The 22,477-nt window shown below is 34.6% G+C and overlaps 1 protein-coding gene across 7 annotated transcripts in view; it reads right to left on the reverse strand.

The window, feature by feature from the left end:
• PRDM5 (PR/SET domain 5) overlaps positions 1-22,477 on the reverse strand; it is a 236,345-nt gene that overhangs the window by 69,723 nt on the left and 144,145 nt on the right. For all 7 annotated transcript variants that reach the window (XR_010156344.1, XM_009448212.4, XM_054683350.2 and 4 more), the window contains 2 exons: positions 19,390-19,550; positions 15,443-15,536 (listed from right to left, as the gene is read on the reverse strand). Coding sequence is in view for 6 of the 7 variants with exons in the window: in XM_009448212.4 (XP_009446487.1) it covers positions 15,443-15,536; positions 19,390-19,550 (255 nt within the window). In the remaining variant the exon portion in view is untranslated. The remainder of the gene's footprint in view (positions 1-15,442; positions 15,537-19,389; positions 19,551-22,477) is intronic.

Below are 22,477 nucleotides of genomic sequence, written 5' to 3' on the forward strand. Positions count from 1 at the left end.
CGAAAAAATCTATGTTTACAATACATGAAATTAATAAAGAAAAACCTTGCAAATCACTTTAATCTTGATAATCTTAAATTAGAACATGGATCTAATTTAAGAAGTGAACCTGACCACTCTAGCAGAGGCACAGAAATCAAATTTTTGTTCATGCTACTAAATACACTGAATTAATATGTTAATAATGACCATGATCAAACTTGAAGATTAAAAAATGCAAAACTGTGAAGATGATAAATTATGTGTCATGTATATATTACCACAATTTTTTTAAAAAGTGTACAGCCAATGTGCCCTATGCTTTGAACATTTTATAAACAAGCAGCAAAGCTTAATATGTAATATATACATATTTAATTATCTGGATTAATATAAAAAGACCATTTTCAATAAGCATTTTAATAACGTTAACTTGTCATTTAATATATTTCAAAAACCAATGTAGATTTCAAAGAACTCATAATTCCTTGAAAATATGAAAAGATGTACACACAGAAAATGTAATTTAAAATGGAATAAAGTCAAACTCATTTATTTTCAATGAATCCAAATTAAATAATGTTTAAAGATTTTGGAAGCATAGCTATACTTCTTACTTTGAGTTTTCTAACAAAAATCAGTTTTAGAGATGGCAACACTTTCAAGTGAAAAAGCAAACCTCAAAAGTGTATGTTTCATGAAAACTACCTGATATCGTTCCACATGGTTGAACTTTAAAATATATGTATTATATGGGAATTCTTTAGAAGAACTTTACATTTTTTTCCATGAATATCAGGGGACTGGCTTATTTTGCTTTTGTAGACTAGGAAATGGTTACAAAACAGCAAACTGAATCATTCTAGGTGAAAATTAAACCAAAAATGTAATTGTGAAAGCACCACCCAATTACTTTTCCAATCTCACCATTCCAATCCCTTCAATTTATGGAGTATCTAATAAATTAGAAGTACACCATAGAGAGAAGTGAAATGCTACACTGACAAATAGGAGTAGCTCAAGTTCATTCTTGGCATCTTTCTGTAATTGAAATACTTTTTTTCCCCGCAGCAAAAAGAGCCATGAAACCCCACCGACCTCACGGAACCCCACCTTGTTACTCTTGGAATGTTCCCATTAATCAAATTCTGAGGAATCTCACTTAACCTAAACAAGTTAAACCCAAGGACACCATCTTTGAAAGAAGGACAACAAAAACCTGAACTCGACATTACTCCTTGAATATTTTAGAGATCCTCTACTTTTAAAAGCTTAACAGAGTTTACAGTTGTAAGAAAGTGGGCAATAAAATGTAAAAATCAAATAAGAGAACCTTTACTTCTCAAAACAATTTTATCATCTGATTCAAAACAAATGGAGTCTGGTTTTCAAAATCTATTTCTTTAAACGATGCTTTATTTTCCTTAAGAATCTTACAGTCACAGTATCCCTCCCTCATTTCTGAAGAGATGCCAACTCAAAGGACATGAGGTTCATTGGGAAGAAGGAAAAAAAAAGGACAGCCACGTGCTCACGAACTTTTCAGTCGGAAATCATAAAAAGCCAGATTGGGTGGATTTATTGAGGGTGAAACAAAAAGTGAATTTTACTGATGCAAATTTTTTTAAAAAAGAATACGAGATGCAGAATGAAAAGAGGTGAGTTAATGAAGCAAAAGTAAAAGATTCCCTACTCAGGAGGCTCTTGCTTCAGCCAACCAGGAGTATAAATTACCCCCATTACATGTGACTTGTCTAAGGGAGCAAGACGACAGACAATAAAGGGTCTTGATATGAGTGCTGGCAAAAGCAAGGGGACTGTTCCACAAACAGCAGAAAGATCTGAACAATCCAGACACTGGCCAAGTTTTCAAGGTTCCGATCCACAAACAAAAACTCTTCCATGAGTGTTCCACACTGCTATGGTAGGGAACAATTTAAGTCAAGGAAGGAATGTTCTTTATCATTGATCTGGTTTTGTTGTTAGGGAGTCAGAATTTGGTGAGAAAATTATTAATCATTTCACCCAGTAGTTTTCTATTTTTAGGAATTTCTACCAAAGTTTTATTTAACCCAATATTTATGAGTATAGTTGGTGAACCGTGGTCATGGAGTAACTAAGCAGTTAAACCTTAGGTGCCTGCACAAAGAGGAGTTTCCTATAAATAGTGCCAGCAAGGAAGTATCAAGAGTATGTAACGTTGAGTAGCAAGAAACCCATAAAATTATTCTCTCTCCCATAAAACTAGAGAAGATTAAAAAAAAAAAAAGCTAGAGAAGATATAAAACCTTCCCCAGCCTAGAAGCATAGTGCCGATTTGCAGAAAAACAACACAGAGAGTTATTCTTGGGTGGAAAAATGGTAGCAACAGCAGAAGAAAGCACAAATTAGGGGAAATCAAATCTCCTTTTATTTTCCAAAGGAAAAATGTTGGTGATGCAAGTTTAATAGAGGTATGCTATTATCTAATAATTTACCAATAGATAAAGCTGTTCAAACAGTTGATGTAAACTGTGGCCTAGGCCATATCCATTTTTGAGGACTCCAGTATATAAAAAAAAAAGAAGAAATGATAAAAATATGAACTACGTAAATGACAGTATATTTTAAATGATCTATCTTATTAGTCTCTGTGATGATATTATTAATTCATTTGGTTATTGTTCATAGCATTATATTCCAGGACAAATGTCACTCTCTCACTTTTCACTCTGTGCCCCTTAATCCAACCTATGACAAACTTTGACATAGCACTATAATTTTTACATTAGAAAACTAGGGCCTCTGATATTTTTGAAGAAAGAAAAAATAGATAATCATATTACTAATGAAAGCCAAAATGAACGTCTGTCTCTTAAGTTGTTAGATATACTTGTCATTAACCCAAAATCAACTGAGTAGGAGCTGAGTATAGAAAAAAAAAACAGTGGAAGAAAGGGTACATTCCATTGATGTGGTTGTGGATCAGAAATTATTTAAAGTGTCAACATAACACTGAGACATCTAAAAACATGCAGTTCAAGACTTTGCTTATACGAAAATTCCATTCAAACATTTCTTGGGGAAAACCTGAAGCTTTTGAAGTGTGATGCTAAGGAAATCATTTATTTCTATGTCAATTCTACTCAACGTTTCTGTTAACTCTTAGATTATCTGCAGGTAAGAGAATATTTGATTTGGTTTAATGTTAGTAATGAGACAGAAAATAAATATAGCAAAATAAGTTCTCTCTCAACATATGGAGGTCATCTAGTTCTTATTAAAAATGTGCTAAAATGTTGTTTTAAAATGTTTACATTTTCATTTGTGTTTATAATTCAGTAATCATCTAATTTTTTAATAATTTTATTATTGCTCTATAATTACTTATAATTATTTAAAGCTATTGTTTTTATAATGTTGGACAAATATTCTAAAAAGAATAAATTATTTCCTTTAAAAAAGCATTCAAGAAAAAAGAAAAACAGTGGCTAAAATCCAAATATGATCAAATAATAATATACTGATTTTTTATATCTAAGCTGATCACAGGTATTTATCCAAAAAATTACATGTTTCCTAAGACAGTGATTTATTACTATATTCAAATAACAGTGTGTAAGCAAGCCTAGAACAGAAGGGCCTACACAGCCGGTATCTATTAACACAGAAAGCTGGTTGGAACTGTAGGCAAGTAATTAACCTTCTGGCCCAGAGCTTTAAAAACCCAAAAGCAGTTCCTAGAATTTCTTCCATAATTTATGAACAACTGATGGAATTCATGTCACAGTCCGTGGATTCCCTTGCTGAATTAACCTCAGCTCTCACTGACCCTAAGAAGCTATAAACCAACAGGAGACTTTGCTCTACTATTTCAGCTGACCCACAGAGTGCCATCTCTGTTGTTTCAGCATAGGAAGCCGGATGATAAATTACAGAGCTGCCCGCCAGGCACAATCCTGAACATTCCCCTTCAATGAAGATGACAGCAACACACTGTACATGCACATTCACTCACCCTAAACCAGCCCTGTTCGACAGCAAATCCTCATCTACATTCTATAGATGATCTATATTCTGTAGCTAAAGTTTATGAAAAGATAAGCATAATGACACTGGGAATAGAGGGTCAAACAGTGTATCAAGGGAGTATGAATACCTGTGACTAAATACAGAAACAAACACATCAGCAATGTTAGCAGCAATAGCTCACAGTATCACATGCTTACATTGTGCAGGCACTGTGCAAAGTTATTTATATCTTCATTTGTTCCTCAAAACAACACTATGCAGTTGAGACTTTCTTTTTCTTTCTTTTTTTTTTTTTTAAGACAGTGTTTCACTCTATCACCCAGGCTGGAGTGCAATGGCACAATCTCAGCTCACTGCAACCTCCACCACCACAGTTCAAGCAATTCTCCTGCCTCAGCCTCATGAGTAGCTGGGATTACAGGTGTGCACCACCACGCCCAGCTAATTTTTGTATTTTTAGCAGAGATAGGGTTTCACCACGTTGGCCAGACTGGTTTCGAACACCTGACCTCAGGTGATCCCCTGCCTCAGCCTCCCAAAGTGCTGGGATTACAGGCATGAGCCACCGCACCCAGCTGGGACTATTATTATTCCATTTATCAGAGATGAGGAAACCAAGCTTCAAGGAAATTAGCCAACTCATTAATGTTCATTCAAGAAGGAAATAAATAGAATGGATTTTGAAGCCCGTAATCTGACTCCAGAATCAATACTCTGGATATAAAGGTGGCATTAAATAACAATGTATTACAAATACTAATTTTACGGTAGCAAAGTTTCTCCATAGCTGGAGTTAAGTTCTCAGTTGACCATAGGTAACAAACTATAGTTTCTATGTTAAAGTTATCTTCAATTGGTTGATATATCAACAAGAAAATATTGTCAAACATGATGAAAGGAGTGTATGTAGTTCTATGGTATGTTCAAGAGTAACAGCAGGGGTCAGGGGGTATGTCAAAGAATAAGAAATAAAAATATCAGCAATGTGATATATTGGAAAAAGTTTTAGGCTCGGTTTAGTTCTAGCTGAACCACATACCAGTTTTATGACCTTAGGCAAATCATTGCACTTTGCTTGGCATTATTTCAAATAAGAGGCTTGAACCAGATTTCTGAAACTCCTTTCTATTCTAAAGTCAAGAATATTATTTTTTATTCTAAAAAAGCAGACGCCTTGTGCACACTTGCCACATTCTCATTCTAATTACCAAACTGTGCAGAATGAATGGACTTTAGAAGGTGGATACAAGATTTATGAAAAATAACATTTTCAAAGTTAATGGAAAAAACAAAGTCTTGTCAGACTACAGAATGGTGGTAATGGGAACAAGGGGGAAGAAGGAGGATGCAGAGCGGAACGAAGGGGAAGCAAGGATACAACCAGTTGGTTATTTAAGGTAGTGAAGGATAAAATCAATCATAAAATGAAGGAATTGAAGGATGTTTTTAATTTTAGGCACTATCAACAAAAAATAAAAACATAAATACTAAAATTCCTCCCACGACTAACAGGTAATAATCCAATAGCTAATTTATCACTGTCTTGTAGAATGACCGTTAGTCATGAGCCAATTAACAAAAACACTTGTTTTAAAAAAATTAATATGTATGAAGGAGACTGCCTTTAATGTTCCATAAAAGAATACTGTCACTGTACTGGACAGAAAATGTTGAGAAACGCCAATTGGCAAATTGGAAGGAAAAACCATAAACTGGAGTCTTATTTCCTCTTCATAAAACTGAGTGTTATTTGATATCATAAAAAAGAGATTTGATTTCCGAAATTGCTGATGGACAGTTTGAATACTATAAAAACAAAGTTAAACTGACACCTTCAGGCATACTTGGTATGGGATTAAAAGACTAACTCCATAAAAATCTCATCACATTGCAGTATATTCAAAGGTCCAACTGCCAATTAGTAACCATTTCCTAGAAATAAAAAAAGGGAAATTTAGTAAATATAATTTAATCATTATTTCCTCTGTATGTTACTGCCCACTATAAAGCTGACTAGCAGAAAATGAACAAGTGAATGTGTGATATGGTCTGGCTGCGTCCCCACCCAAATCACAAATTGTAGCTCCCATAATTCCCATGTGTCATGGGAGGGACCCGGTGGGAAATAATTGAATCACAGGGTGATCTTTGCTGTGCTGTTCTTGTGATAGTGAATGAGTGTCACAAAATCTGATGGCTTTATAAAGGGGAGTTCCCCTGCACATGCTCTGTTGCCTGCCGCCATGTAAAATGTGACTTTGCTCCTCCTTTGCCTTCTGCCATGATTGTGAGGCCTCCCCAACCATGTGGAACTGTGAGTCCGTTAAACCTCTTTCCTCTATAAGTTACCCAGTCTTGGGTATATCTTTAATAGCAGGGTGATAACAGACTAAAACAATGTGAAAAGATCAATCAATAAATAAAAACATCATTTGGCTCTAAAGCATAAAACTTTCACAGTACTAAAATGATATAAGACTTCTATTTCCTCATCTTTTATACTGGGGGACTTACAGAATTTCTGTAATTCTTGTGGTAATTATAATAGCTATACAGAAAAAAAAAGAGATAAAACAGAATTTGAAGTCAAAAGACTTGTGTTTTATTACTTTGATAGTGAATAGGTCATTTGCTTCTCTGAATCCGTGCTTCCTCATCTAGAAAATGAGAATGGTCCTAGAAATGGCTGAATCCTTTCAATGGCCGTGAAAGGATTAATTTAGATACTATATTTGAGAGAACGTTCCTCTTTCAGCAAATTTAAAGATTAAAGAGGTGAGTCTGATCTGCCCTGTCCTTCAGCTTAGAATCTAGTCATGGGAAACTGATAAGCAAAGTACAGTGTAATATAGCTGAAAATAGGCATTTATATATAATAAACAATGAGAGCCCCCAGATCTCTACTAGATGAGATTTGCTACACAACTGCAAAAGACTATAATGTACTACATAATTGTTTGTAATTATTCCAGCTCCAATAGCACAGACTCACCCTTGTCAAACACAACAGATAGAGCATTTGTCAGGACCAATTTCCTCTATGTTCTTTCTAATGAGAAACTTTAAAAACTAGGAAACTCCAAGCTGAAATCAAACAGTAAGTTTGGTGCTGGTTGACCACATGTTGTTCTTTATTCCCTCATTTAAGCACTGTAAGTTTATAGGCACTAGTGAGTTAGATCTTGAACCATGTTATTAATGATCATTTGTTATACAGTTTGTTTTCCCACCAATTACATGACAAAGCAACAGGATAAAAAATGGAAAGGGAAGCAAATGTGGGTGGGCCCAGCTCATAGATTGGGAAGTGTAGCATTTTCTTCTTTAATGCCAGCACTTCTCGAAGTGAATGTTACGGATTTTTGTATGTAGTATGTGAAAAAATAATTTTATGGTCAACTAAATTCGTATTCAAATCTGGAACTTCTCACTCTGAACCCATGCATCCTTTTTACTATCATACAGGTAATGCAACCCACTTGTAAGTTATTTTATCTATTGAACAAGCATTCACAAGTTCTCTTTCTAAGCCAGGCAGTGTGCTGAATGGTAAAAAGTAAGGTATCAGTTATGGGCATGGCCCTAAGAAAACTGAGGACCCACAGACTACTGAAGATGGCCACAGGTGCAGGCAATCAGAAGTGGGCAGTGCTGAGGAGGGTAAAGGAGCATGGATATGCTGACCTAACAAGGCAGGGGTAGGGGACAGGTCAGGGAACACGTCAAGGAGAAAGTAACACGTAATTGGAGACTGGAGAAAAGCGAAAGAAGGCCAGTAAGCAGCCTGGAATGTAAACAGTGAGGGGTCGGTAGTTGATAAGTCTCATGAGAAAAGTCTAGGGCATTCATTTTGTACAAGGCAAGGGGAAGCCACTGAAAGGTTTTAAGTAGGATAATAAAATGACCCAGTGAGCCTTTTTATCAATTGTTTAAACCTTCTTTTCTAAGGCTTACAAATACTTTCCAATGCATTTCAAAGAAAATGTCTGAAAAACCCATGAGAACAGCAAATTTTGTGGGATTCCTTTTTCAAGGAGATAAATCTAGCATCCTCAAGAAGGATGAAGCATGAAATAATGACATTCAGCTTCTTCAGAAGACTGCTTCTCCAAGCAGTATAACTGAAAGAAAACAAAAACAAAACAACAAAACGTCTGTTTATATTTAGGGAATAGAAGTCTTCCTGTTGAAAGAATCAGGCTCTGGTGGAGATGTGCACAAGACTTAAGCTATGAAGCTAGATGTTAAAGTAACAATTCTCTGGTCCACTTAAGTGGCAGCTGCATCTACACGGTTGCTCTCATTGGAATAAAATATCCCTATTTATTTATTTATTTGTTTGTTTATTTTTTGAGGTGGAGTCTCGTTCTGTTGCCCAGGCTGGAGTGCAGTGGCGTGATCTTGGTTCACTGCAACCTCCGCCTTCCAGGTCCAAGTGATTCTCCCACCTCAGCCTCCCAAGTAGCTGGGATTACAGGCACCCATCACCAAGGCTAATTTTTGTATTTTTAGTAGAGACGGGGTTTCGCCATGTTGGCCAGGCTGATCTCAAACTCCTGACCTCAGGTGATCTGCCCACCTCAACCTCCCAAAGTGCTGAGATTACAGGCGTGAGCCACCGCACCCGACCCCTATTTATTTTTAAATATGAAAATTTCAAACATGAGGAAATGTTGGAAGAATAGTACAGTGGACACTGTATAAACTCACTTAGGTTTAATATTTATTAACATTTCACCAAATTTGCTTTCTCCTTCTCATTTCTTTTTTTTTTTTTTAAATGGGAGAAAAGGCAAACAAATTTATTTGATCATAGTTTTACGTGACACGGGAGCCTTCAGAATGAAGATCCACAGATGCAGGGAAACAGTTCAATTGTATGCTTAGGTTCAAGAAAGTATGGACAGCTGTTTTAAAATATGATTGGACAAAAAGGTTGTGTCCAGCCTGGACAGAGCAAGACTATGTCTCAGAAAAAAAAAATTAGATCATTTCTCTTTTTTAACATGTATTTTTATATGCACTTCTTCCTGGTCCATTTGAGAATAAGATGCAGAGAAGTTTCACACCTAAGTATTTTAGCACAAATCTTATAATAACAGTTACCTGCACAATCATGATATACACACTAAATATTTGTATTATTCAAGAGAAATTATTATAAAAATTAGAAAACAGAAAATCATAAAGAAAATTAAAACTAAACATATTTATAACATATAGAAATAAAAGCAGTTAATAATTTAGTAGATAACTTTTCAATTATTTAAATACAAATGGTTTATTCTTACAAAAATATATCCTTCTGTTTTTGTAACTTATCTTTCTCATTTCTTTTCATGTTAATTAGTATATATCCATATCACTTTTGTTACCTATATAATATTCCAATTTATGGATATACCATGAATTATGAGTTCTTTTAATGTTAAATATGTAGGATCTTTTCCAATTTTTTGCCATTATAAACAGTTTTTCAAGGGACATAACAATGTTCTTTTTATAAAACAAACATTATTGCCCGTAACCTCTCTTCAGACTTAGGAATCAAGCATACTTTGCATTTATGCCTAATAAATAAGGCAGTGTAAATATTAAAAGCCTAGGATAAGTTTTTATATGGCAAGGAGAACAATTTATTAAGCGTATTTTGGAGGTTACTATGGTTTAATTTCAAGGAAAAAATTGGTGGGACATACACAGTTCAGAATTTTAAATACCACCAAAAATATTTTTTCAACTGAGTTATCATTTAAACATGTATTAAAAAGAATGCTTAGCCTTCTTTTAAACAAAGTCTTAGTTAATCAGAAACACAGCCATCTAAAATGCATTTTCCCCAAATTAATATATTAAGAAAATTCCATGATTTTAAGTATGCCAAACACCATGATATTAATTCCTTATCAATAGTCAACCAAGATTATATCTATGAAACTAAGTTATGAAAATTTCAACACGTTCAACAATTTAAGATCTTGATAAAGCTGGAAGAAATAAAAGGGAAAGGTATTGAACATGAAAATTCTCAATATGATGTCCTGTAAATAAACATAAGAAGAAAAGTACAAAATAATATAGGAGGTTATGTCATTCAGTAAAGGCTTGCCATGGTATATTAATAAACACAATTCATTTAACTTTGGAAAAGTACTCTTAACAAGGAGTGATATCACAGAAGAATTTTAGAAATTATACTTATGACAATGAACCGGCCATCTACTATGAACTAGCACTGAGTATTTTACATACATGATTTCATTTATTCTTCACAAAAATGTACAATGTAAAATGGGACTTAGAGACATGAAGAAATTAGCTCAAAAGTATATGACTAGCTAGTGGCGGGGGGCTAGGGTTTGAACTCAAGCCAGCTGTCCCAAAGCCCCTGCTCTTTCCATTATGCAAGACTGACTCCTATGGCAGAGGAGGGTATAACAGGAAACAACCTGAGACCTGTTTCTACTAATCACGGCAACTCTCTAGGCAGGAAAAGTTATTTAATCTCATGAGAACTCAGAGTCCTCTGAACCCTGACTACAAAATTTCAAATATCAGCAAAAACCTTACTGATAGGATGATCTTTTATCAAATTTCTATCTTTTGCTATCTGCAGGCAAGTTTTGGAGTTGAGTTCTAGACTATATCTACAAGTAAGCCCAAATTTAGAAAGCCTTAATGTTTTCCTATTTACAGTCATAAACATAATATCAGCCCAACAGTGAACAGTTCCTATGCAAAAGTAGAGTCAAAGTTGGCAGACCTACTCATCAACTGACTTTTGCAGCAAAGGCAATGCCAATGGACATTAACGTTGCAGCGGCGGCAGCAGCAGTGGCAAAAGCTTGAAAATTTATTATGAAGAATGCCACAGTGATAGTTGGAAGCAATACCAGTCTGAGAAATCAAGACAGAAATGGCCCCAGTTAAACAGAATGGCCTCTGTCAGCTGGGCTCTTATTTACATGAGCCAACACATATTTCACATGAATTGCTTTTCCCTAGGTATTTATCATTGGCCAGGGGGCCCTTCAAGAGTATTTGTTCCCTAAATATGGCCTGAGTACTCCTGGGAATCACCAAGACTCTTTACAACGTCTGCAAGGTCAAAACTACTTTCATAATATTACTATTACGTTATTTGTCTTTTTCACCATGTTGACATTTACACTAATGGTATAAAAGTAATGGTGAGTAAAACTGGTAACTGCTAGTGACCTCAATTTGTAATACTAGTCACTGTAGCCTTCACAGCCACAAAATCATGGTAGATATAAATGGCAGTTTCACTTGAGAACATCTGTGATAAAGTAAAACATATTAATTTTATTAAGTTCTAACCTTTGTGTATAATCTTTTTAATATTTGGAAATTAAGCTGAAAGCACTTGTAACGCATGCTGATGTATGAAAGTTGTCTCAAGGAAAAGCACTTGTGTGATTGAGTTGCAAGCTGACCTGGCAGTTTTTTTCATGAAACATCATTTTTATATGAAACAAAATGACTGACAGACAAATTATGGTTATTAAACATTTTGTGAACATTTGTTCTTTGCATATAAAAGAAGTGAGCCTGTCATTGAGAAAAATAAAGAAAAAAGGAAATGATAGGAATTGTTAGGAAATATAGGAATTATAGCAGTCAAACAAAATTTAGAATGCTCCCAAGTGCTTGAAGGCTTCTGAATATTTAGGCTATTTAATGAGATCAGCTATGATATTAACATATCATCCCCTGAATAAGATAAAACGTTCTTCCTCTAAGTAAAGTAAACATAAAAGATCTGCATAACTTAGTGAGCCAATATTTTCCAAGTTACCTGTAACATGATGATGTTACAGAATCACGCATGGGTAAAAGATCATTCGAAGTGCAACACAGTCCAACTGATTTTACTGTCACAGAATAGGCAAAGCTCACTGAGATAATTTTAGGTTCCACACAACAATAAGCCTTTAAAAACACTAGCCCTTTTTGAGTTTTAGTGTAGTAATAATGTCCAAGGTAATATCATCCACTGTAATAACATCCAAAATTATTTGACAACTATTAAAATACTTTCCCCTTCTAACTACATATCCGTGAGGCCAGATTTTCTTCAAATTCTGCAATCAAAAGAACATATTGCAGCAGGATGAGTGAAGAAACAGATACGAGAATCCAGCTGTCTCCTCTTAAACCAGACAGACTTTCAGAAATGTAAAACAACTTCTCTTTTCACACTAAATGATTTCTAGTTTAGCAAATGCAGGTATTTTCTATAAAAATATGTATGCTAACATGTAATGGGTAATATTGTTACTTTTAGTAAATTAACAAGTAAACATTTTTAAATTTTCTAATATGGTAAACAGCTTTAATTTCTAATATGGCAAATAGTTATAGATATAACCCACATAAATAAAAGCTTTCCAGAATCCTCGATTATTTTTAAGAATGGTATGGAGTGATGAGGCCACAACATGAGCATCAGTGATCCAAAGAACACTGCTCCACAGAGGAGCTGTCCTCTCCTGACTGTCCCCACCCTGCCTTCACTCATGGTCCTCGCCACTTCATTGTGTCCTCCCTAAATAATGTACAACTAAATACTTCTTGATGAATAGGTTGTGACTGTCACCTTGATCATGTGATAGCACACCCACAAATTGCTACACCTAGCACTGAAAAACAGCTGAATAAAACCAGGTGACTTCATAAGGAAAAGTAACACAGGGAGAAGAAAACACTGAATTTACAGAATCAAAACATTCGGAGCTCCGCTGTCATACTAGTGAAATAACTGCATAAAACCATGTGATTACTGAACCAGGCTGTAGCCTGGGAGGGAAAATGGATGCTTATCATTTGAGGGACAGGACAAAGCAAATAAAAGGGAAGCGAAAGCATCATTTGTCCGTGCAGGAAAACAAATTTGTGCCAGGGCCGTTATGGAGGCCCAGATGCCAGCCACCAACCACTTCCAACACAACCCCGGCCACACTGCTAGACAGTGGTCACTGAGGGCATAGGCTTGACATCAAAATAACCCAAAGAAGAACTGTAAAATGAGAAAGTATGGTAAGTTTTATTTTAAACAGAAAAATCTGGTTAGAAGTAAATAACTAGATAGACAATTAGAATTAGAGTTTTTGTGTGGACACACAAACACATACACCACTTTCTCCTTCTCTGTCTCTCTGTCTCTTTCTTTCTATATATATATATATATATATGTATATGTATATATGTGTGTGTATATGTATATGTGTATATATATACATATATACACAAACACATATATATGTAATTTCTTTATCTATCAATCAAATTGTATGTGTTGGTTCATTGTGCCTTACCACTGCTGTCTGAATTTAGATAACCAGTTCTCTTGATCAGAAGCCAAATTTAATAGGCCAGAATCTGTACAACAAGTTGGCCCAGACTCATGTACACAATAAATAACCAAATGATACATAAAGTGATTTGGAGTGTAGAATATACTTTAAATTATACATAATATAAAACATAAGACAACAAAAACCATGACATATATTTAATAATTTTATCAGAGAGAATTCTTGGAACTCTAAAAATCCTCTTATTATTGTAATTTTATGGAGGATAATACCAATTAAAATTTTAGGAGCAATTACTAGTGTAAGTGCTTTATTCTTCTCCACTGCCTAGCCATACTATGAGTAAAATAAAATGTAGGCATACAATATCCTCAAGGATGGAATTATTTTGAATAATCAAGGGTTCTACTGGATTGGGTTCATCTTTTCTGTGCTGGTAGCTATATCTTAATGCATTCTGAACAATGTAAGTCCCTGCCTTTTAAAAACACACTATACCAAACATAACACAATTACATCATGTCTTGGGGCATTACCATAAACTGACTATTCTGATATGTACATATAATACATGTTTCCTATTCTCTACTTGCCCTCCTCTCATACACAAATTATATGCACATGCACACTAATACAGCATGATATCTGCTAAGCAAACTAAGTCTAAGTATGGCACAAAGATATCTTCTAAGAATTACTGATATCAGAGTGAAGGGCTGTTGATTTCACCCTTGCCCTTACTCCATCCTAACTCCATACAGCCACAAATACACATAAAAGCGGGCTGCCCAGTGACATCAAAGATTACACCACTAGACTGCAGTGCTAGCCAGGAACTTCAAAACTTTCTGTTCCCTCTTCATTAGTTCCTTACTTATGTACCATCAGTACCTGGTGCCACCGGCTGTTGGCACAATTTGAAGTACACCTGCCCTCAACATGGTTCTCTGCTTCTCATTCCCATGTGCTGCCCTCTGCTTTTCATTTTGGGGCTCTCTGCTTCTGCAACACTTGATCCTAAAAGCCTCACTTTCTCTAGATGACTTCTAATTAAGAAAAATCTTCCTTTTCTTCTTTAGAGCACCCATTATTCCACAGCTATCTGTTCTTGGTTATGTGCTTCATTTAAAAGTATTTAAGTACCTATTCTAAGATAACAAATACTAAGCTGACCATATGTCTTTAAGTTTTAGTCAGAAAATTAAAAATTATGCTCCAAGGGTGTCCCTTCCTCCACCTATATCTAATATTCACTGTATTGCTTCTTTGGCCTACTTTAACATTTCCCCATTGACAATACAGTTATTATGCCAGACATTGAGCTAGGTACTGGGGATACAAAGGTAAAGAAAGTCATATACTATGGCCCTTGAAGAGGAAGCTTCAGCTGTATAATCCTGTCACATAGTTATCCATGTAATTAGAGTTTAGGTACTGAAAAAAGTTTTCAGACTAATGTAAAATCATCTGGTTATCAATATTAATAGTATTCTTTCAAGTGTTTTTCAAGGGCTTATCTATGTGATAGGTAGAATCCAGACAAGGTTCTTTCAAGTATATTTAGTTGTTCATTCACCCTTCACTAGGGCACAGCTTTCTTTCATTGGAGAAATTACACAGGAAGTGCTAAGAAAAGAAGGGGACCTTTAGGAAGCAATCTGTGGCATAACAGATATTACATTCACATCACCCACCCTGGTATCCAATAAAATCCTACAGCATTCAAGCAACATTCCAAGGTAAAAAGGCCATATTTGACATGGGTTACAGGAAGGATTATAAATCAAGTTGATGCCCTTAACTATCTATAAAAAGTAAAACTGTTATTCTCTAATTCCATCCATTAGAATCATATAGAAGTTAATCAGTTATATCACAACCAAACATTAAAAACATTATTTCCACTTTAGATGTTTTACTTAGTTTAAGAAAATATACTCATTCCAAATTCTTCTAGATGAAAAAACTGGATTGTACAATGCTTTAAGAGAGAGAAAACAGCCAAGATTAATTCTTAATCTGGAAGATATTTGTATTATTACAATATTTCCTGTCTTGGAAGCATGTGATTTCTCTAAGTGGTTTTTTCACTAGTCTAATTACAATCTCCATACCTGTGTGGCTCCGGATATGAACTCTGAGTGTACCACTGCTGGCAAATTTCTGGCCACAATATGGACAGATTTTCTCCTTTTCTCCTGTATGTGTCTAAAAGGAAAGGGATAAAAAGGCTAAGGATAAATACAAAGAATTAGGTAAAGATGATTAAATGCCTCTGACAATAGTAAATCCTTATTTTGTAGGATTACATTTCATTAAAATGATTTAATTTCACAATGAGATTTTAAACAATTTATGATGGATATTCCCACTGGCTCAAAAAAAAGTGCCTTAGAATCATGCATTAGTGTTAATTTCAAAATCATTCTGCAGTTTACTTTTTTAAGCCCTCATGGAGCCCCAACTAAAAATGATTAAATTATACAAACCAGTATATTCTAGCAAAAGCACATAATCAAAATAGGGCTATAGCTACCCTTCCCAGCTGCCAAGAAACACTTCATTTGAAGCATTTTTCACATTCTTTGTGTATATTTAACTCTTGAAGACAGAATTAATCTTAATAAAGTCATCTATTACTTGTGTTATGATGTTTGACTAGACTGGTTTTACTGCAAAGCAAAAAGGAATATAAATCTGATTTGACCTTTAAAATCACCAGGTGGTAACTGAGCAGTCAATTTGAAAGCATATTTCTGCCCTCAACATGCCTTTAATCTAAGCTAAACAATCACATGAGGAAAGGTGAATAAGTATAGTTAAAAGCAAGTTTCGATAAATGCTGGAGAGTTCAAAGAGAAAGGAGTGACCCCTCCCCAAAAGAGGAGGGAGACAGAGCATTTTAAACTGGCCCTACAGTCTCATTAGGAGACCAGTTTTGCTCCCAACATAAAAACAGATAATTCCAATAAATGAAGGGTCAGAGCTATTTCTCAAGTCCCAGTGTTTCTCAAACTTAAGAGATTGGAGAAAAGGGGAGGTGAAAGCAATTCCTTCAGGTATGTACACATCCTTTCTAAGACTACTTTTAGAATTTTGTTTCAATGTAACCTAAAAATTAATAAAAGTATTAATTTTATCATCTAGGTTACAATCATCTAGGTTATAATCACAAAACAGAGCTTCCAGGGCCTGTGTTTGCCTTTGTTGTTAAGAACAAATTACTGACAAGTGGTATTTGAACTGACATAGACAAATGAAAAAAGAATAGAAAAAGGTTTTTTTAAATGACATTTCTCAGAAGACAACACTGGCTGTCATAGAGAAAAAGGGGTGGGGCAATTACCTCATCACCTGACAACATCAAAGAACCATCACCATAGCAAAACATTTTCATCCTCCATATTAAGTTGTTAACATTAACATAATTGACTTTGCAGCCTTATTATTTAATTAGCGAATTTGCATTTTGGTATTAAAATGTGTATTTGGATATGTACTATCATATTTATAATTTTTAAAGAGCTATAAACTAAAGACCTTAGTCAGTATCAGTGTCTTTTGATTTTTTTTCCTTGAAACAATTTATATTATACTCAAGTTTGAAAAACACAATCGAATCAACTACCATGCTAGCCAACAGCACTGTGTAAAACAAGCATCTCCTGGATTTTGTATTTGGCAAGCACTTAACTTTCCATTTTTACTACAAGCTGATATACAAAATAGTTATTTATCTTTACATTTCAGTAAGAGCCTTTACTCCCCAGGTCCACATTATGGTTCAATCTAAAGTAAAATATATAACATTTTAACTTATAACAGACCTCTCTTCTTTCCATTCCCTGACAGAAGGGGCAAAATATGACAATTTGTGTTTCATTATTGTTTAGAAATTATATATACATATCTATTGTTATAGCACTGAATTACTCCAAACAGATAATTACTAATTTATTTGTAATTTATTTATAAAATCACAGCATTTCTTTTGCTGCTATGTATTTCATTGTTCATTTATATGACTGCCATTGGTTCCAAACTGAAGAAGTTCCAAACTAAAGGATATTAGGGTTATATTAATGAAAAAAATTAAAATATTCCTTTCACTTAACTCAAAAATATATCTATTATTAGGTTCCAATTTTGGTTAGCTAGTTTCAAAAGACATTAAAGGTATAATACTAAACTATCTTAAATATGAACAAGAAAGCATGGAAACAGCTCACTTTAAGAATACTGAATAAATTTATGAGATTAAAATGAGCAACACACTACGAATATACTGTGTGACTATTATTGCAGACAAAGTAATCTCTCTTGAAAGCTCACTATACTTTTCCTTTATTTATTGAAAGTCAACAAAAAATGTGTTAAATTCATGCAAAAAGTAATTAAAGCAAAGAAAGTTGAAAGACTAGTTTATTCAGAGAGCTAAAAAAACCAGATAATATCATTATTACTCAGCATTAAAAATACAGGAACCCATATACCCTAGATGTGATTATTATACACTGAATACCTGTATCAAAATACAATAGCTCAGGCTGGGCACAGTGACTTATGCCTATAATCCCAGAACTTTGGGAACCCAAGGCGGGCACATCACTTGAGGTCAAGAGTTCAAGGCCAGCCTGGCCAGCATGGTGAAACTCCGTCTCTACTAAAAATACAAAAAATTAGCCAGGCATGGTAGCAGGCACCTATAATCCCAGCTACTTGGGAGTTTGAGGCTCAAGAATTGCTTGAACCCAGGAGGCACAGGTTGTGGAGAGCGGAGAGCCGAGATGGCACCACTGCACTCCAGCCTGGGTGACAGAGTGAGACTCTGACTCAAACAAACAAACAAACAAACAATATATATATATATAATATCTCCTGTATATAACTATATCTACTATGTACCCATAAAAATTAAATATTAAAAAAATACAGGAAAAGAAAGTTACTCAATTCAATCCTTTTGAAACAGTTGTATTAAGGACAGATAAGATAGATAGATACTGAAACAGGAGTTATTTCTTCACATTCATTCAGTATCACATACTAATGGCAGAAAACTACCATACTTCATGGTTACTTCTAAAGTTAACACTGCCTGAGTGCAGTGTCTCATGCCTGTAATTCCAGCACTTTCAGAGGAGAATAGCTTGAGCCCAGGAGTTCAAGACCATCCTGGGCAACATAGCAAGACCCTATCTCTACAAAAATTTTAAAAAATTAGCTGGGCATGGTGAGACATGACTAGTCTCAGCTACTCAGGAGGTTTCAACAGGAGGATCACTTGAGCCCAGGTGTTCAAGGATACAGTAAGCTATGACACCACTGCACTACAGCCTGGGCAACAGAGCGAGACTCTGTCTCCAAAATAAGGAAAAAAGTCAACATTAAAACCTTTAAGTGTATTTGTTACAATACAAATTTTACTATTTAAAATATATACTTTAAAACACATTATTGAGCACGTAAAAAATAAACTTGATTCCCTTGAGGTAATGACCCAAGTAGCATAAGACACACACAAAAAAGTCTCCAAATCACTATATGAACATTTTCTTTGAGTTAACCAAGTATTTATTGAGTCCCCATTCTGTACCAGAAACTTCCCTATGCTCTAGAGAGGTAAAGATCAAAGCCTATCCCAATAACAAAAGGGTTCAGTCTATTAACTTGCCAATAAACATAAGAATTCACTTTGAAATATAAAATTATTAAAGTACTACTCATATTTCTTAGAAAGAAACAGCCTACATTAATTCAAAAATATATAAAAATTGATAAGCTCCTGCTCATTGAGTACTTTTTAGAAGCCATCTATCAGCAAAGCTATGGGTTATGAAGAGTCTACATCTAACTCAGGTTCTCATTCATGGAAAAAAATAGGTCTATCCTGAAAGATGAAGAAAGTGAACATTGTCTGAAGAGCTGATATAAATCATGCATTTGTCATTTTGAGTAAATATTTTGATAGATTAATATATAATTATCACGTTAGTTAACATATATACCCATACTGCTTAAACACGTAATCTGTTCAAACTAACAGAAGACTTCCACTTACTTTCTTATGACTTCTAAGCACTGAAGGTGTAACAAAGGCCTTATTACATAGCTCACACCTATACTTCTTGTGTCTTTCATGAACCACCTGGACATGAACATTTAATGTATCCTTCCTCTTAAAGGTAGCATCGCAGTGATGGCACTTGAAAGTCCTCTCACCTTAGAAACAAAGAGAAACATTTAAGAAGCAATAGCAGGGTCCTATTAATTTCCTCCCATGTATGCCAGACTTAGTTGCTTTCTCCAAAATGTTGGCTTTGTAGCTCTAAGAATGTTAACTTTTTATTTTTTACAACAAATTCCAGTTCCATTATTTGCTAATTCACTGTGTGACCAGGCAGAAGTCCTTTCATCTTACATCTTCAGTCTTCTCAACCGGAAAACGTGGGGACTGAATTAGCAAAATTCTCAAAGTTACCATGAACATTTTTTAAAAGTATGTACTTCTACAGCGGGGGCTGGGATTTGAGGTAAATAGACTCCAGTGACACAAGACCTCTGTCAAGCAAGGTGAGTTGCCTTTGAGCCCCTCCCAAAGTCCCCTCAAATCCCACCACTGTCCCTATAACCTCCTGTGAATAGATAATAGGCAGAATTGGATTGTAGGTAGAGAGCTGAGGAGGAAAGCCTCTGAGGGCAGAGGGTGTGCATCAGAGCTCAGGCCCTCCCATTCTGGGAGAGGGAAAGTTACAATGCCCCTGCTTCCTGGACTGGAGGCTCCCTGATTCAGCCCTTGGGCAGTTGGAAAAAGTCTCCAAGGCTTTGAGGGATGGGGGTCTTTCAGAGAGGAATTAAATTGGGATAGCAAGACTATTAGCCACCCTGGGTATTTCACTTTCTTCTCATTATCCAGCCTGAGGCTGAGGGGAAAGCAACCTCAGAAAACATATATAGAAATCTTATGGTACTTTCTAACTTTCATATAATGCTATTTTTATAGTTCTTCTTAACACATGGGCCTAAGTTTTAGTGGCCATTTTAAATACAATTTCAGCAATGAATGTGTGCAATGAGAACACAATGTTTAATAACAATACAGTATAAAATGTATGTAGTATGTGACTATATAAATAAGACAGACTAGTATTTGAATATAATTTGCCTTTTTAGAAAACAATCATATTAGCATAGATTCCCATATCATATTGATAACAAGGCAAAATTAAGAATAATTAAATTTCTATATCTAAATAAGAGATTATCTCAATTTTAGCCAAGCTCTTCTAAATTCCTTCCATCATAACTAGCACTAAATTTAGAAATATGAAGACTCTATTATTTCTTCACATGAAAGGAAGGAAGAAAGGAAGGGAGGGAGGGAGGGACAAAAAGAAGGAGAAAAGGAAAAGAAAAATTACCTTCTCTTTGTCTTTCTAAATAGAATTATCCCTCTCTAACTTAAAGTCTCTTAGAGTCCTTTTGAAATTTAATGTCTGAAACAAAGTCACGTCCATACAATGCATGAACTATGTGGATTCTGAGAGCTTGGTTTTTTGTGTGTTTTTGTTGCAGAGTATTATTCTTATACACTATCTTTATACTTTCTGTTTTATTTAAACATTCTGTTTGTATAAGTTGTATAATCAGTGATAGCATAAGGAAATATCAATTGATAAAAGACTGTAAACATTAATGTTAATATCAAATCGATTCAGGTACTGAAAGAGATCTTTTTAAAAAAACCTCTAAGATTGTTCCTATCAAAGCATTTTCATTAAACTATCAAGTGAATAAAAATGTTGGTCCCTGTACAAAATCTCATCAAGCTATAGCAAGGAAGTCCTTACCTTCCTTCTTTCATACTTTAATTGCAGATTTCTTTGTGTTAAATTTATCAGATTTTTTCCCTATCTTAGTACCTACAAGCTAGCCAGCAACTTGCCTTTTGGTTTTCAGCATATTGGGAAATAGCAACAATTTCCAAAATCATTACAAGTTATTCTTCACATTTTGAGCCAGAAAGCTGATGTAAGTTTCTAACAACAGCTTTCATATTTTAAAGTTAAATAAATGGGTTTTAATTTTCATATTGCATAAGACGTAGTATTTTGTCCTCCCTATTTTAGCCATTTCTGGTTTTCCCATTCTTTTCACTAACTGATATCTAACTTTATTTCCCTAAAATAACTCATTTACTCACTCAGTTATCAAAGTTGATTTTCCTGGCCAAATGTCACGATGCATCTTCACAAAGCCTGTGATTAATGTGCTGATCAACATCATATTAAATACATACTCCACAGCACAGTCTACACATAGTCACTTTAATCCTATTTCTCAAGTGAATGAGAACCAAAAAACTGAAAGCAAAGGTGGTAGATTACTTCTGTTAAGAATTCCTTGCTGTTATTAGAAATAAAATTTCATCATTCCCAAGCAAAACTTCCCAAGCATCAAGTCAAATTTAGCCATATTTCAATAGTATGAATGAGGTTTACTTGTCCAAATCTCTATTCTAACATTCATTCATCTCATAACAGTTATTTTTCTAAATCAAACTGGTAATGAACTATAATAGAAATTCCTGCAATTGCACAACAAATTTTATTTTTAAACACATAATTCTTTTTAATAAGAAAAATGGTAAGTTGTGCTAATAACTTCTTTAGACCTGTAAGCTGAATGCAGAATGACCTGAGAGCATAACACTGCCTTTTTTTACAGGAAGCAGATTGCATTTCATCAGAATCATTACCACTCAATACTTATTTTAAGAAATCTTAGTATCTTTATTATTTGGCATTTTAAACACTTGACCAGAGGAAATTTCTCCAAGATACTGCCTCTGTATAACCAACTGTCAAAATTAATTACTTTTTTCTTTCCTCAGGAATATTAAAAGTTTAAGCAGCAGTAGGAACTTCATGTGTATAGAGGATTTTCTACTGATTAAGCTAATTAACTTAAAAGTAAGAAGTGTAAATATTACCCATGGTACACAATTTTTCCATTAATTTTAGATACAGTACTGTAGTAAGTTTCTGGCTACTTCAGCATCTAAACAGAGAATCCACTTTAAAACTCAGCTTGGCAATAACATGTTCTTCTCAATGAAGGGATATCCTTTAGTGATATAACTGGACATT

This window comes from Pan troglodytes, chromosome 3 (assembly GCF_028858775.2).
Source record: "Pan troglodytes isolate AG18354 chromosome 3, NHGRI_mPanTro3-v2.0_pri, whole genome shotgun sequence".
NCBI classification, from domain to species: domain Eukaryota; kingdom Metazoa; phylum Chordata; class Mammalia; order Primates; family Hominidae; genus Pan; species Pan troglodytes.